Source organism: Callospermophilus lateralis, chromosome 9, assembly GCF_048772815.1.
Source record: "Callospermophilus lateralis isolate mCalLat2 chromosome 9, mCalLat2.hap1, whole genome shotgun sequence".
In the NCBI taxonomy this organism is placed as follows: Eukaryota; Metazoa; Chordata; class Mammalia; order Rodentia; family Sciuridae; genus Callospermophilus; species Callospermophilus lateralis.
This window is the reverse complement of record NC_135313.1, coordinates 68,004,193-68,022,659: the sequence shown is the minus strand read 5'-3', so window position 1 is coordinate 68,022,659 and position 18,467 is coordinate 68,004,193. Positions and strand designations below refer to the sequence as shown.

The 18,467-nt window shown below is 33.1% G+C and overlaps 1 protein-coding gene across 3 annotated transcripts in view; it reads left to right on the top strand.

The window, feature by feature from the left end:
- Slc4a10 (solute carrier family 4 member 10) overlaps positions 1 to 18,467 on the top strand; it is a 194,389-nt gene that overhangs the window by 117,787 nt on the left and 58,135 nt on the right. For all 3 annotated transcript variants that reach the window (XM_076866182.2, XM_076866180.2, XM_076866181.2), the window contains 3 exons: positions 927 to 1,014; positions 9,496 to 9,642; positions 15,451 to 15,551. In XM_076866182.2, coding sequence (XP_076722297.2) covers positions 927 to 1,014; positions 9,496 to 9,642; positions 15,451 to 15,551 — 336 coding nt within the window. The remainder of the gene's footprint in view (positions 1 to 926; positions 1,015 to 9,495; positions 9,643 to 15,450; positions 15,552 to 18,467) is intronic.

Below are 18,467 nucleotides of genomic sequence, written 5' to 3'. Positions count from 1 at the left end.
TGACATAAAAATTTTGTAAGTTGGATCCTGTAAGGTTGTATAACATGATTTATGTAAAAACATGTACAATCTCTAAAGTCTGCAACTGAATGGAGGATAGAATTACAGTGACTATTTCAGTATACCTTACAAAGCCATTGGTCTTAATTTTTCATATAAACCATTTAACAAATTAACACCAAAGAATTATAATGCAAAATATAGGACATTCTTTAATTTTCACAATTTCCTTGTAGCATTAACCTTCTCATAGATAGGGCAATTACCAGTCCTCCAAAGTCAGAGCATGTATTGATTTCTTTAAAAGCACCGGTTATGATGATGAATTTGCCAGACATTCAACCTTGTTTAGATGGAGTATTATAGTGCAGCTGCTATTTTTATTCTTCTAGCATTGGAATTAATAGAATATTAACTGTTTTCTTCTGCCTAAATGATCTTTGATTTTTAACAATATTTTTTATATTTTTATATATATCTACAGGGTATTAATATTATGTTCTGTCTTTCTTTATACCTTTGTATTATTTTCTAACCCCTTTGAATTATTCTCCATTTTGTATACAAACAAGTTTTTTTCCTTATAATTTGGAAAGGTTTAATGAATTTTACTTTTTCTACCTTTGTCCTCTAAGGATTATAGAATCCTTAAAATTCCTAGGAATGACTGTGTAGGTCAGATAATTCAATGGGGAAATACTGAGATAAAAATGATCGTGTATTCTCATTGCTCAAGGACTTTATGCATAAGAGTCAATCACTGTAAATTGTTTCAAAATAATAATGAACTATGAAAAATTGTGGAACTACTTTACAATGATATTCTCATTTCACTGATTCCACTGGGAGGTGTGGTTCTGTTCTACTAAAAATATTTTTATATTTCTACCCTGAAGCATTTCTCTTTTTTTTCTTCTTAACTACAGATTTTTGTTCATTCTTCTGGGACCCCTGGGAAAGGGTCAACAGTACCATGAGATTGGCAGATCAATTGCAACACTCATGACAGATGAGGTATTTATTCAAGTTTGTTTCACTATCTCCTCTTTCCAGGACAGTTTGCTACAATTCAGATTTCTTTGTACTGAATTTCATTCTATCAGGTATCCATTATCAAATTTCCTTGAGAAAAAATTGTTCAAAAGAGATTATAGATTAACACCCAAGAATATAATATTTTAAAATATCATATTCTAAAGAGAGTTATTTAGTGACAATTATATTGGTTTATATTCCCTTTATAGTACATGTGCTGCCAACGTAAGCATCACTGTTTATCATTGCAGATTTAATTTTGGGAAAAAATAATTTTAAGGTCTAAATGAAAAGCAATGGTGTGTTATTTGAATAGTATACATAACACCAAAAAGCCCTGCAACATCTGTCATTTTTCTGCAGTTACTTTACATATATGAAGATGTTTTAAGAAACTTTTTGAACTATTAGAGGCCCTATAGATAGATTTTCAAGAGGCTTGTTATCCCTGTCATAGAGTGCTCAATTTTTTTCTGTGTGGAAAAAAAATTGTGTGTAAATTTCTTTTTTGGACTAGAAAAAGCTTTCATCAACTTCTCAAAGAGATGTATGTCTCAAAAAGTAAGATCTTAAAATAAGAACATAAAAAGTCATATGATATAACTTTTCTTTGACTTCTATTCCCCACACAGTATGGAAATTTGTTCTTATTGTTAAAGGAAAGAGCAGATGGGAAAGATCACAGAAGGGGCATTAATTCAGTACTAAATGAACAAATGGGATTATATACTATCTAGAATATCATCTAAATAATATAATAATGTGTTTATTGGAATACAGGGATGCAAATACTTGAAAATTCTATAAAAGGAGCCAATTAGTATTGTATATTACTTTTCCTAACCTTATGAAATTGGAAAAATTGAACTTATGTTTGGGGTTTTACATTATAAGCTTTTCTCTCTGTTCAAATTAAGTTTTATATGAATTAATGATGTAAATTTATACATTGGCAACTAAAAGCTTGGAAAAACTTTTAAAAATCAATTTTCTAAAAAAGCCAATTTAATGATTGTATTTGTTGCTTATGGTTCCTATAAAAAATTGCCATGAACTGGATGGCTTAAAACAAGTAATTTGTTTTCTACTGTTTTTTTTTTTTTTTTTTTTTTTGAGGCCATAAATATGAAGTTCACATGTCAGCAGAACCACACTCCCGTATAAGTCTCTAGGGGAGGGTCCTTCTTTATCTCTTCCATTTCTGGTGACTCCTGCTATTCCTTGGCTTATGGCAGAACTTCCATATCTGTCTCTACATTCATGGGCTTTCCCCCCATGTCTCTATGTCTTCCCATTTTCTGTTATCAATGACATCTGACATTGGATTTAGGGCCCACCTAGGTCTAAGATGACTTCATCTTGAGATCTTTACCTTTAAATTTAAATTTCATCTTGAGATTCTTACCTGTAAATTCTATCTTCAATAACCCTTATTTCTATTGGTAGAACTCTCTGAGAAAACTCATAGTATCTCAACTTTTAGTGTTTCCAAACACTAAATATTTTGCAGTATTGTTAAATAAATAATATTGTGATTTGTGTTTTATAAATTAAGTGTATTATCACTTTCATGAACATTAAAATATTTCATGTTTTATTATGTTTTGGACAGCATTTCTCTCCAACTAAGACATTTAGGTCACTACATAAGAGAGCTGTGAGGTATGCCACATTTTATAATATGAGAGGAGTGTAGTATATCCTGAAAGGCTCAGATATAGTCTTTTTAGTTCTCATCTTCCTTTTCCCCAAGTGTGAATCAAAATTTTCTCAAGAAGAAAATGTTGGTTCTGAACAACAGGGAAACACTCATGTTTAATTTTAGATTTAGAATGAGATCAGAGAAGGGGCTTCCTCCAGTTTCCTTGATTGATGAGACTACCTAATTTGAGAACATACATTAGCCATCTAATGAAGACTGGAAATGAATCCTTTAGGCTTGAAAGTTTTGAATTTAGCTTTAGGAAAATTTGTAATTCTTTGTGTGTACTGGCATAAAGAAGCAGAAAGCCCAACAGAAAATTACCCATAACAATAAGAATTATTAATTATACCAGGGCATGTAAATTGAATAGAATATTGATTGAATATAAAAAACCTGTTTGAATACATTTATTCATTTGTTTATTTTAGTACTGGGAACCAAACCCCAGGTCTGACACATGTAAGGCTAGCATTTTATCACTGACCAATATCCTCTGCTCTTAGTATGTTTAAAATACTTTTAAAAAGAAAAACAATGGGTTATTGTTCAAAGTCCAGGTGCTTATTTAATTGCTTTGAAGTCTATAATAATTTAATCATTAATAATGAAACTGAATATGTTGATTTATATAGTTAACTTGATAAGAAAATGATTAGTTGTATTATAAAACTGTAAATCCTGTGAAAGCAGTAAAAGCTGATTTTGCCAGAGATCAAATAAAGACTTGTTGAAGTGAACTTCATCCTTTTCTTTTTTTCCCTTTGTCTGTATTGGGAGGTTCTGATAGGTAGAACATATCTTTTATATTTTCAAATACTTTTGTATTTTCAGACTCAGCATAGATCCCTGTGTCAGGGGTCAATAATTTTTTTTTGGAAAAGAACTAATTATTTTGTTTTGTATCTCTGTCATCATGTATATCTAAAAAGAATATTTTGATATTCTTTTCAACAAAACATTTATGAAAATTAAATTCCTAGTTATACGTTTGTTAAAAAAATAAAAAGAACAAATTAAAAAATTTAAAATGAATCAATATTGTACAACTCATCCTGTCAATATCTTGAATCAATAATAATCACTTTCTTCATTGCTGTTGAGCTTTACTAGAGAATATCAAATGATTGTGCTTATCAGCACTGCTGCCCATTTGTTCATCCCTTTACATTTGAAAATATTAAGAACCTGAAAAGCTATTATGAATATAGATATGTTGTTACGTATCATAATAGAACTTAAAACTGAGAAATTTTAAAAATATGCATTTTAAAATCTATTTTAAAATAACAGTAAAGCCATTATATATTAACATAACAGTTTTATGAAAACCACAGCAAACGGAAAACCAAAAGTATTTTCTACTAAAAATGGTATAGTTTTGCCTTTTTTGTTCTGGATTTTCAAACTAATAGTTTTCTTTCTTTCTTAGATCTCAAATCAACACTGGCTCTGTGCAGTCAGCAAACATGCCCAACACATGGTAGCTACTTAAAATATATGTATGAAATGAATATCCGGGTCGCTCCTATCCTAAAAGTAAATGTCTTACTGCTTAATAGTTTCTAGCATTGAAGAAGTGTTGTCAAAATCTGACTCTTGAGAGTTTTGAAACAGCAGTGTGTACTTGGTCATGAATATTTTAGCTTCATCTAACATATTGCAGTCTGATATTTGCTACTAACACTCTACTGAAACTACTCCCAGTCAGGTCACCATTTACTAATATACTATTGAATGTTCAGATTGATGTTGAATACCACTTTTTTCTTGTCTTATATTTCCCCCATGAAAAGGAGTTAAAATTTATTGTATGCTTTGTTTTGATACTAAATGTCTGAAATGTTACTGTTTACCTCAAAGTTATCAATTATCCTGCTACATTGTGTTTATTGAGCTTTAATATGTTTTTTTCAGCATATCTGAGATTGCTTTATGTGTGATATGTGGGTAGAAATATAGTTTCATTTTGGATAGATTAGCAATTGGCTCAGTACCATTAATTGACTAGTGTGTCATTTTTTTTGCAATCCCTGCCTTTCAAAAAATCTACTTTGATGCTAATGTCACACTGTTTTACATATAACAACCTTATAAAGAGTTTTGAACTCTAGTAAAACCAGTCTCTGTGTTCCTCATTAATTTGTTTGACAAGTATATATTGGATAAATATTTATCAGGCATTCTGACAGAGATGGTGGGTGAACAAAATGATAGAAGTGAACAAAATGGATAGAAGTGAACAAAATGGATAAAAGCCTTTTCTTTTATTAAGCCAATGGTCTAGTGGAAAGGCAGACCAACATAGAACTAAAACATATGGCATATGGAAGTAAACACTATGGAGGGAGGGACGGGAGATAGAATTGGGTGGAAAGTGGCACCAGTTTAAATGGTCAGAGAATAACTTACTGAAGAGACATTTCAACCAAGAACCTAAAGGAGGAAAGAGAGCAGCCTGTGCAGACAGCTATGGGAAGAGTGTTTCAAGAAAAAAATAAACAATGGCAAAGGCTTTGAGGAAATAACAGGTGAAAGCAAGGAGGACAAAATGGCTGGGAAGGAGTGAGGAAGGTAAAGGGCAGCAGGCATGAAGTCAGGAGGGCAGCGGGGGCAGTCTGCATAGGCATTTGTGGGTCACAAAGGACACTGAGTTGGGAAGCTAATGGAGTGTTTTGAGTAGAGAATTATACTTTGTAGTCATCCTTGACTCCTCTATTTCTTTAACACCCTAAATACAATCTGTCAGTAAAGCTTCCTGGTTGTGCTTTCACAGTGTAAAAGCACAGAATTCCACTACTTCCCACTTTCTGCTCTATTATAGTCTAGTTTTCATCATCACTTGGTCCATGTCACTGTTATTATTCTTTTATGAAAGAGCCTCCTTGCTGTTTTTTCTGTACTTGTTTCACTTCATTTTCTTATCAATGCAAAAACTCGAATAATCCCTCCTCTGTTAGAGACCCTTGAGTGAGTGGTTCCCTATGTCACTGGGTCAAAGTTCTTATGTTGACCTACAAAGTCCCGCAGGGCTTTAAAAATATTGTTGTTGTTATTATTATTAATTATTAATTATTATTATTATTATTATTATTATTATTATTGTACTGGGGACTGAACCAGGGTCATTCTACCACTGAGCTACATCTCTAGTTCTTTTTATTTTATTTCATTATTTTGAGGATCTTGCCTAGTGATTGAGACTGGCCTTGAACTTGTGATCTTCCTGCTTCAGCCTAGCTGGGATTACAGGCATGTGCCACCATGCCCCTGCTAATCCTGCAGAACTTTGCCTCTTCCACTTTATGTCTCAATCCTACTATTTCCCTCTTGCTTGTATCAGCCCCAAGAATTGGCCTCTTTGTTCCTTAACACGCTTTTTAAAATTTCAGCATTGCCTAGTCATTTCCTTATTCCCCTTTGCTGTTTGTCCACAGCACTTGCCATTATCCATCAAAATTTGTTTATGTTATTTATTTTCCTTCTCCCCCTCACTAGAATTTAAACTCCATACAACATGGATTTTTATTGGTTTGTTCACCTAACACCTAAAGAGTTCGGATAAATCTTTATTCAATGAAATTTCAAAGTTTGTTTGAAAAGCAAAAACAGACATTAAATTACTAAATACACAGTTAACAATAAATTCTACTAGATCATTATAATTACAGAGAAAGCTATCAAAAAGGAAGAAGTATTATGAGAGTATTTAAAAAAATGTCTAATTTTGTCTGAGAGGGGATCAAGAAAGGCTTCTCTGAGAAGTCAGATGTGTGTGTGTGCCCTTAGATCTGTTAGACAAAGAGAAGGAAGAAGAGCAATTCAAAGTAATTAAGTTACTTGGGAAATTGGCACATACTATTTATAATTTAAAATCAAATAAAGAGTAGTATCTATCTTTGAGGAGTTTTAAATAATAGGAAATCAGCTGCTTTGGACATTCATCTGTCTAAAGCAGTATATAGGATCATGTGACCTCTTGAAGCAATTTTTTAATTGAGTGAGATCATATAAAGATCTCAAAAGAGCTGATAGTAGCAAGAAAAGAAAGAAAAGAAGAGCAGCTAAATTCTCATTAAAGATTATGAACATTTGCAATTTATAAGTGTTCAGATTGGATTTTAGGGCCAGATAAAGATCTTTATGTGTGAGTATTTGTAGCTTATACAAGCACTTTGAGTTGGGAAACAAAATGATAGTCTGAGCCATAAAAACAGTGTCTTGGGGCAAGGAATTCTGTGTTTTTATATTTTAAAAATCTCTTTCTCAAAATATAGCTAAGCCCTTTATATAACTTGATGTTTTCATATCACACTAAGTGAAGACTATATATTTATCACACCAATGATGTTTTGTGAAGTGTTATTAGATGGAAAGTCAAGAAATAGCCTTTAAAACTGATCAGGATCATCCAGTCAGCAGTTTAGATTGAGTGTCCAACCAGAAATTGAAACAAATGGTCTGAAAGTGGAATAGAATATTTGAAGCAGAATTTTCTTTTCTTTTTTATATAGTGTGTAGCTTTTCAGATTGGATTTTTTTACTAAATAATATTCATTTAAATTTCTTACCTGTCTTTTGGGAACATGATATCTTATTTCTTTTGAGCACTGAATAATATTTTATTGTCTAAATGCATCACAGTTTACCTGTTCACCTACTTAAGGACATCTTGGTAGCTTCCAAGTTTTTGAAATTAGGAATAAAGTTGTTATAAACACCTTTGTGCTGTTTTGTGCAAATAAAAGTTTTGAATTTATTTAGGTCAATACAAAGAAGCGCAATTGCTGGGTCATGTGTAAAAGCATGATTAGTTTCTTAAGGAAGTGTGCCACATGGCTCCAAAGGTAGCTGGACCATTTTACATTTCAAACATTGATTGAAATTGCGTGTAGTTCCACATCCTTGCCAGTATTTAATGTTTTGGAATTTAACCACTCTGGACTGTATATAGTGGTATATCATTGTTTAAGTTTGCAATTTTTTAATGTCAAACATTTTCTCATTTGCTCATGTGTCATTTGTATGTATCCATATTAAGACGCTTGCTCAGATGTTTGCCCATTTTTTAGGCTGTTTTCTTATTGTTGAGTTTTAAGAGTTCTTATACAGTTTACACAATAGTCCTTATTGAAATACGTTCTTTGCAAATGTTTTCTATCAGTCTGTGGTTTGTCTTCTCTGTTTTCTGATAGTATATTTAAAAAATACTGAATTCTTTTTTTTATATGACAGCAGAATGCATTACAATTCTTATTACACATATACAGCATAATTTTTCATATCTCTGGTTGTATACAAAGTATATTCACACCAATTCGTGTCTTCATACATGTACTATGGATAATAATGATCATCAGATTCCACCATCATTTCTAACCCCTCCTCCCTTCCTTCCCCTCCAATCCCTCTGCCCTATCTAGAGTTCATCTATTCTTCCCATGTTCCCTCTCCCTATCCCACTATGAATCAGCCTCCTTATATCAAAGAAAACATTTGGCATTTGTTTTTTGGGGATTGGCTAACTTCAGGTCTTTGCTGTAATAGCTACTGACTGAAACCTTCCTTAACACTCTTTTTAAAATTTCAGCATCCCCTAGTCATTTCCTTATTCCCCTTTGCTGTTTGTCCACAGCACTTGCCATTGAGTAGCATTGAATATTTAGTCACTTTAATACATACCAGGAAAAAATAATATAGGAATCCCTAACCTCAAATATTCTGTTTTTTTCATGTGTAAAATGCAAAAAATTATCAGAAGTGTTTATCTTATTTTTAGTGTAAAAGAATTTGTCCAGTTTCTCCTTATTTTTTCTTTTCTCACTTGTGTTGAGTGTATTGTCCTGTATGTCAGTCAGGAGGAGCTGGGTTATGCTGAGGGAAAAGCCAACTAAAATCTTAGTGTCTTAAAACAGCAGACGTTACATGGTGCTGAATGGCCATCACAGGCTGGCAGTGGGGTTCTGCTGATTAGTCACTCGGGCACTCAGGCTCATAGAAACTCAACCTGGACCTGTGTTTTTTAGTTCCTAATCAGACAGAGGTAATGCAATATGTCACATACTGGTGCTCATAACTTCTAGTCAAAGGTGACATTTGTGCACCTAAATTGACCACATCTAATCCAAAAGACAAGAAGGCAAAAAAGTCTAATCCTACTGTGTGTCTCAAAGAGGGCTTGGAAGATCTGTGAACAGCCAAAATGACTGCACATGTATGGGCAGGCTGAAAATATAACTCAATCTTTGAATGAAAAATAGTTTCTGTACTTTTTAAATATACAGCCAGAAAGTACTAATTTATAACATTATTATTTTCAAAATTGAATAAAATTAACCTTTTAAATTAGTTTATGTATATCAGGATATAATTATAATATTTCTAATACAGTTTACAAATTTTATTCTCTATTTTTAAGCAAGAACTTTCTCCACCAAGTTTGACTTACCCACATATAAATAACCTTTATGTAGCTTAAATTTTTAACTCTAGTTTAATGAGTTTTCATTTGTTTTCCTTTTCCTTTCCCTTACTCCTCACCTCCAGAAATTTCACCACTCACACTAGCATCCAGAGAAAAATAGTGTGGAATCTGTGTGGAATCATAAAATAATGTATAATATTTTACATTAGAGTGAGAGCTGCCAATTTCTTCAAAATGTTATTTATAATCACAAGTGGGATCCTGGGAAATGAAAATACTAAAATCATTAAGATGTTTATGATTTTTAAACTACAAGTGGTATTTCCTTCTACAGGTCTTTCATGATGTTGCTTACAAAGCCAAAGATCGCAATGACTTGGTATCAGGGATAGATGAATTTCTGGATCAGGTTACAGTTCTCCCTCCTGGAGAGTGGGACCCCAGCATTCGAATAGAGCCTCCCAAGAATGTTCCTTCACAGGTATGTATATTTGAAAACACTCTTTAAAATGTCATTATTTTGTTTTCCTTTAAATATATGTCCTAAAATAATATAACCCTTCAGAAAGATTCAAATGGTTTAAATTATTACCTCTAAGATAGCTGAAGCATGAATTTACAAAAGCTTTCTTGATACTATTCTGCAGAAATTTGGCATTTCGAAGACAAGCCACTAAATCAGTCTCATGCTCCTGGAAAGGGATTTTTACATGGGAAGAAAATTAAAATTTTAATGACAACATAAAATATGGCATGGGATAAAGCTTACTAGAGTCCTTTGGGGTTCTGGATATATTACTTTGAATTTGGCAATTATTAGGAAAATTTCAAGGCATGCATGGCTTAATGATTTTATACAGAAAACTTCCTGTTACTACTAGCCACAGTGAAAATTGGGAAGAATTTTTTAGTGTAATTCTTATATTTGTATTACTTTTATGTAGATGTGTGATATAAAAGTTGTAAAATTTTTGCCTACAAAATTTGAATATGTATTTTATCCATCATACATTCCAGAAAGATATTGCTATTGTTTGGGTCATTTTTTATCATTTTTTATTATAGGCATGACTGTTGAGAGTGGTAGCCAAATGTTTACAAGTCTCCCTCCTCATATTGCCACCTATTTCCTAGGGGATAAGCCTTTCCAATAACCCCAACAATATCCTTTTTCTCTGCCTTGCCTTTGGTTCTTGCCCTGAGGGAGTCCCGCCTGGTCTGACTTGCTGCTCTAGTTCAAGTGACAGATGGCCTGACTGACACAGTCTTGGGTTAGTCAGAATTGGGCAAATGAGCAGGTGTATCACTCAACAATGAATATGTATAAAGGTCATCTTGATTTTACTATCAATTTAAAGAAAATATATTAATATTTATCCCTATATTTTTATTCTGAAGTCATTCTATAATTATTAAAGACTATTCACTTTCCTTTACAATATCATTTTTATGATTTTATAACTGCTATTACATAGTTTCAGTTGCTCTACTACTAAAATAAAAGCAGTTTCTTAAAGAATAATTGTAAGGATTGCCTTTTTCTGTGTTGTATACATCTTCCCACTAATGATTTGGGAAAGGCAAGATTATGCTCTCTGAGTTAATTAAAAAAACTCTTTAATTGATGTCATTTGGATAAATTCGGTGAAAATATAAAAGCATGGAAAATGTGACTTTAAAAGTCACTGAAACACCAGTTAGTTACTCAAACATTAAAGTTGAAGTAAAATGGTTTTTTTTTAATACCCTATTTTTGAGGAATGATGTGTTTGAGGCAAGTCAAGAATGGGAGGTCTGTACTTTCCATTATTTGTATTGATAAAATACAAATTAATTAGTAAATTCTGAGTATTGAGAGGCAAAAGTTCAAAGAACATTGAATTAAGAATCCAGACATCTGGGTTCTGCCATTATTCATTCGTCTGACCTTGAACAAATACTTTATTTTCTGATCTTCTGTTATCAGTGCTGCCCAGCAGAACTTTCTGCAATGATGGAAATGTTCTAAATCTATGCTACCGAATAACCAAGCCATTATTGAGCACTAAAATTGTAGCTCCTGCAACTGAAGAACAGAATTTTTATTTAATTTAACTTAAATTCATATAGACATGTGGTTAGTGGCTAACTTATTACACAGCAAAATTCTATATAATGAGTTTGAATCAGAAATACTCTGAATGCTTCATTTCAATGTTAATATTTTCAAAGGCATGTTATATTTATGTAATCAATAATATGAATCTGTGCTTTCTTCTATTAGATGTAGTAACATGAATGAACATATATTAAGCACCCTGACTTCATACTCATTCTGATAATATTTTCCCTGATGGAAAAAATTTCTATAGTTTTTATTCTTTTGAAATGTGCAAATCACAGCATCTTAAATACTTTTTTTCATTCAGTTAAAAGAAGAATAAACTGCCACCTCAAAGAATAACTCTGAAAATATTCATTAGAACTTTGTGTCAGTCACTCTGATTCCCTTTTATGTACCCAAAACTTTTGTATTTTCTCATGCCATGTACTTGCTTGTCAAAATCACAATCCTGTGAGAATCTTTACTTTGTATCTGCACAAAATAGCTGAAGCTGAAGGAAAATGTATACATTATTTCAAGACCACAACCTCAATAGGACTGTTAATGTTGCAAGTTTATCATACTTGTCTTCTCAAGTCCAATCTTTCTCTTTAGATGATGATTTCACAACTGTTCTCTCCTCAAACCTTCATCATATCTTTCCTGACCCTCACTCTCATATGTTGACTTGCTTTTTCCTGAGAAATTAAAGAAAACCAGAAAGGATTTTCCAATGACCCCTGCCATCACACTTAACCTGTATGCCAGCAGTTGTATCCACAAGTGCTTCCATCTTACTCCTGGGGAACTATTTGAAGCCAGCCTTCTACTTGTGCATTAGATCCTATCTCTTCACATCTATTCAAGGACATTACCATTATCTTTCTCCTCTATATCATGAATAATTTTGTTCTGTGTTACATCATTTTATTAGCATACAGTATACTGTTAACTTGCCAATCTTAAAAAAATAACTATTGATAACACTTACCACTACCTCTGCCAGTAAGTCACATTTCTTGTTTATCTTTGCAACAGAATGTCACAGAAGAGTTCTTTGTACCACCTGCCTGAAATTCCTCTCCTCCAAGTCTCTCTCAACATCTACTCCAATAAAACTCTTGCCCCCTGCTGCCCTGACTTCACTTAAATACTTAACATGATGGTCACCAATGATCTCCATAATGCTAAATCCCTTGGTCAACTCTCAGTTCACATTTTATTTAACCTGTCAACTAATAGGATTTGACAGAGTTGACGATGATTTTTTCCCTTGGCAGATTTGCTTGACTCCCCAATCATCACACTCTTAGTTTCCTACAATCCCATTGAGCACTCCTTCTCAGACCCCTTCTCTGTTTCTTCTTCTCTCTGATTTTTTTTAATGTTGAAATGACGCAAGGCTCAGACTTTAATCATCTTCTCTTTTCTGTCTACATTCTCATGGGGATATCATCTTATCTTAGAGTCTTAAACTTTCCTGAAATTAATTTTCCACCCTGCACTAGAGTGTTATTATCCAACTGCCTATCATGTGACTCTATTTCAGTGTCTTCTATATATCTACAGGTTAACATGTTGAAAGTTTGAACTGATTTGTCCATTGCCATGTTTCTATACCTATATACATCTTTGAATTTATGATTTTAGAAAAAGACAATATAATGTTTCCCAAAGTATATAAAAACCACTGATATTTTCTCAGAACCTGTTGCATTCACACATCTCCACCTTGGTTAACTACTAACTACATCCTTAGCATTGATCAGGCTAAAATCATCAATTCTTTTTTTCTTATACCAGACTTCTATTCTGTCAGGAAATTCTATTGCCTTAACATTCAACATTTATCCATAATTATGTTATTTTTCACTACTACTACTGCTACAACCTTGATTCATCCTGCCATCACCTCCTGGATTACTGAAATAACCACCTAACTGGTTGGCTCATTGTTTCATCCCTGGGCTTCTAGAATCTGTTCTTGACATAGCAGCCAAAGTAACTTAAATTCTGTTATGCCACTCCTTTCCTCAAATGTTCATTTCACTGAGAATAAGAGCCAGACCATTATAATGGACAATAATATACACTATCTGTCTTCTCTTTACATCTGAAATGTCTTTCTGCCACTTTTTTCTTTTCTCATTTCTCTCAACCAACAAAATCTCCTTGCTCCTGTTCTTCAAGCTCTCCAGCCACTCTCCCCATTATGACTGCCCCACTGGCTATTATTTTATCTGGATATCTCCTGGTTATCTCATGGCTAATGCCCTTATCTCCTTCAAGTTCTTCACAAATGAGCCTTTGTCACCAAGCCTGCCTGACCCCTCTACTTATTATAGCCAAACTTTCACCTACCTACCACATACCCCAGACTCCCCCAACTCTGCCCTATATGTTTCTTCTTTCATAGCTCTTGCTTTCTAACACACAGTAGAATTAATTTACTCATTTAATTTTTTGTCTGCCTTTCCATAAGAATATAAGCTCCATAGACCCAATTTGTCCACTGGTATATTCCAAGGGCCTAGCATATTTTTGAAATATCAAAATACTTCTGTTTCAGATCATTTAACATTTTCTGTATTTCCTTCAGAATAAGTATTGGTATTATTCATACACATTACATTTTTTCAAATGCCATTTTCCTTTCTCTTTGAGGAAACATGTACTTTAGAATGGTTAATATCTTTCATGATTTATCATTTATTTTCATCAATGTATGGCTTTTTAAAAACTGTAAAACGATGATTTAACTTATCCAGAAGGGATATTTTCCCAGAAGACCAAATATTATCACTTGCTTTCTAATACTGGTGGGTGCTATGGAAAATTTCCCTAGGTAATTAGGAAGTAGATCTTGAGGACCACTTTTACATCCCTTTGTTCTGTATTATATCTTTTTTTATTACCATATAACAGACTATCAACTCGCTAATCTTAAATATATCCTATTTACCTGTGAAGACATTTTCATCAGTTGATAGATATTTTATATTCATACTTTAGTCTCATTATATCTATTCATATGCCCAGGGAAAATGTAAAAATATTAAGCAATGAACTGTTCTCTATTGTGCTCATTACAAAAATCTGTTTTTCTCATGTTTTAAACATGAACCATTCTAAATTTCCCATTGTGCATAGACCAGTTGATAAGTCACTTTTGTGCTTCACATTTATACCATTTTGGAATGGCATTCAAGTACAATTTTTAATTGTACCACTTAATTTTTTAAAACTATCTTTTCAAGTGCTTTTGAACTCATTGGTGTACTGTACATGGTGGGATTATGTATAGGGCATTCCAGTTTTTTTTTTTTTTATTTTTCTCCCTGATAAAGGTGGGTGGAATAAATTTAAGGGAAAATAACACATAAACTTCCATTAATTTGTCACTGGTTCAATTAGATGCTTTCTTTTGTAATAATGTTTGGGTATATGAGTCAGAAAGCCTTATCAATTATTCCTTGGGTACAAAGATATTAGCTGGAATTAAGGAGGGAAATACAATTTAAAATTAACAGATAGTAGTGTTTATTGGACAAACTATGCCATGCATAGAACACCACCATGCCTAACACCTTCTTACTCTAGCCTACCCTATCAACCTGTCTTTCTCTTTTTCCAGTATTTCACTTTTCTTTGTAGCTCCTGTATTTACCTCATGTTACAAGTTTATCGTATACCCATCAATAGAATGCTTTTTATTTTAGTTTTTTCCTTCATCTGCCTCTTCTACCTCTGCCTCCTTCTTTTCTCTCTTTCCTTTTATGGTCTGGGGATCAAACCCAGGAAAATGGGCATGCTAGGTGAGTATTTTACCCCTGAGCTATATCCATAGCTCTTAGGATGTCTTTTCTTGTTTACCTTTGCATCTCTAGTGTTAATAACAATGAATGACACACATTAGCACAGAATATACATTAATGGAAAGAATAAATAATTGCCCATTACCTCATTTAATTCTCTCAGTGATACTATAAGATAGATATTATTGTTACCACCAATAAATAGAGGAGGGAACTAAATCTTAAGGAGGCTAGATAACTTCTCAGAGGTCAAGCAGACTATAAGTCATACAACCTGTGTTCTTAGCCACTCTGCTTATTGCTTCAAGGAAAAAAAAATACTGTTATTTGCAATTAACACCTGGAATTAAAACAAAACAAAACAAACAACAAAAACAAAAACTTCCTGCAGGAGAAGAGGAAGATTCCTGCTGTACCAAATGGAACAGCAGCTCATGGGGAACCTGAGCCTCACGGGGGACATAGTGGACCTGAACTCCAGCGAACTGGAAGGTGAGTGAAAATCACTTGTATGGGACTTCAAGGAGCAAATGACATATCATTCTTGTCTGTCAGGAATTGTTATTTTGAGATCTAATTTATTTCATACTTTTAGTACTATTTGGGGGTGAAAATGTCAATTATTTGATTTCTCTGAAGTTTCTAATGATTATCATTAGTGTTAAATCAGAACAATGGATACACCATCTCATTTTATCTTACCTAGTCTTTCATTTTGCTGTGCATATGCATTCACAGATCCTGTGAATGAATAAGAAAACTGTCAATTGACTCTTCCAAAAGAGCTTGTTGAAAGCTTCAAGTTCAAGATGGAAATGAAACTAAATACCAATAATTCAGTCTTGTAGACCTTATCTCATTAAATGCAAGCAGGATGTATATAATGGTACTTGTTATTTTTATGGCTGTGATTTGAAAGAGCTATATGATTTATTTTTCTAATCACACATCTTTGAAGAGATGAAAGCTTCAATTTATTTCATAAAATGGTGCTTTATGTTTTTTTGACAGCTTGTCTCTCTCCAAGCAATGTGTGAGCAGAAAATCAGAAACCCTTGGGTGGGTCTGTCTTCAGGGAATTTGTGTGTACAGCCTCCACTATAATTAAAGGCAATTGCAGAGGCCCCACAGGACTCGTGCCCCCGCCCCTCAAGGCCATTTTCTGTACTGCTTGCAATGTGTCCTCTAAGCTGGCTTTCCAGTTCCTGACGACTCTGTGCATCTTAATTCTCCTGTGTTCTTTCCCTTCATCTATGTTTTGTCTCTGAGGAAATGTCCTTTAACATCTTCCTTAGGCTCGATACCTAATTTGAGATGGTTTAATTTTTTTTCTTTCTCCCGTCAGTGGAAGCTTTGTAACTCATTCTGTTCACTTTCATACTTTCAAATGCAGTCCTTTTATTTTTGGTGGTATTTTTTTCTTTCTCTCTCAGGTGTAACATACCACTTAGCTTAGATATTTTTTCGAGTTCACTTTTCCTTACTGCTTCCTAAATCCTCCCAGGTCACCAATATCCGGTATCTTCGCTTCTCCAGAGTTCTTCCACAGATTCTGTTGCTGACATGACTTGAAGTATCCATTACTCATCTGCTCTCCTGGAGTTGCTGGTGTACATCTGGGCTGCTCTTGCACTGTTCTCTGTAATGAATTCCCACTTCTGGATTTAGATTTTTAAAGCTAAAAGCACATTTATTACAGTTATTTAATAGCTAGTCAGACTAATGTATGCTCTAATAAGTAATTAATTAGAAGCCAATGGTATAATATAAATAGCTATAAATAATATCAAATAGCTATATATTAATTACTAATTAATAGCTTATAACCACCTCAAAATCTTTTTTGGGATTAGGTAGCATATAAATCATAAATGAATGCATAGTCTAGTAGAGTAACGCTGTTTGAACTGTGACTTAAAGAATTCAGAAATTTTTAAAAATTACTCAAAATTAAATATGCATATATTTTGACAGACACAGGCAGAGGAACCAAAGGTGAGCTTTTTATGTGTATAAATTTCACAGACAAGCTTCTCTGAGTTTCCAATGTTCTTTTTTTTTTTTCTCAATTAAAACTTTATTCTTTTCAACCCTCTTCTGATGGAAGAAATCACTAGGAAAGCAGTAATTCTGTGCTCACATAATCATAAAATAGTTATTAATATGAAACTATTTGCTTACATCAGGTCAAGGAAGTTAGAGAAAATAGTCAAATTTTCAGTAATTCTGAATATATACATCTTCCAAGGCCAACTAGAATTTACTTCTCAAGAGAACAATTACTTTTGAGATGATTCTAAGACTGCCAAATGAATAATCCTAGTCATAAAATGAATAACAAAAGTTTGACATTTTTGTATGATCCAAGTATATTTAGCATACTGACATAACTTTGGAATATAATGAGGTTTTTCACCATAAATTTTCATGTGGAAACTTCAATGTGGTTTTACTCAGTTTACTATCACATCTTTATTCCATGAAGCACACAGATCTTTCAGCAATCAATGTTAAGTCTGAATATCATTATTAAATTTCAAAGAATTAAAATACCTAACATTAATATTTATTAGTGTTCTCATTCCTAATAGAGTAAAAAAATATAGTTCTCAACTTTAAGCATCATTTCATAATTTAATAGTCCCTTGCCAAAAATTTTTTATTAAGTGTTCCAGTGTGGGTTTGGGGTATATTTGTATGGAATTATACCTACTGGGATCTTGATTGATGTTGGGACATGTTCAGGCAATAGTGGATCAAAATTATATTTATCCAGTTCAGTTATTATCAGTTTGTCCTTTAGTTTCCTAAAAATACCAACAACCCTTGAATCTATCTGTCTCTACTAAGTATTACTGTTATGCACAACACAAGGCCATTTAGATGTCTGTTTGGAACATTATGTGGTGAGGGACTTTTTATTTTTATTTTTTTCCAGAGAGACTAGGTAAGTGAAGCCATGGTAAAACGCTGCATTTTTCTCTCTAAGGTGATGTTCAGTATTGGTGTGTACAAAAGTCAGTTAACCCTCCCTCCCTTCACTTCTGTTATGTTAAATGGAATGTAAGCAATTACAAAATATTGCCAATGTTTGAGAGTGGTAGGCCTGAATGGAGTAGGTTGATATAGAAATGGCACAGAGAGTAGAGTAATCCTTGAATCCCAATATGTGAATGTTGATTGATGAATAGCCTTGAAAGAGTCTTGGATTTTTAGCTTTTGACACAATATTTGGTTAGGAATTGAGATAACATAGTGGTGCAAAGCCATTCCTATAGATCATGATAACATAATACAGCAGGTTATTGTGGGTCTCAACTCTGCTGATGGAAAACGTATACTGTGGCCTGGCAACAAAACAAGTGAGCACTTCTATAATTTTTTTTTTTTATATTTGGGTTTCACTAT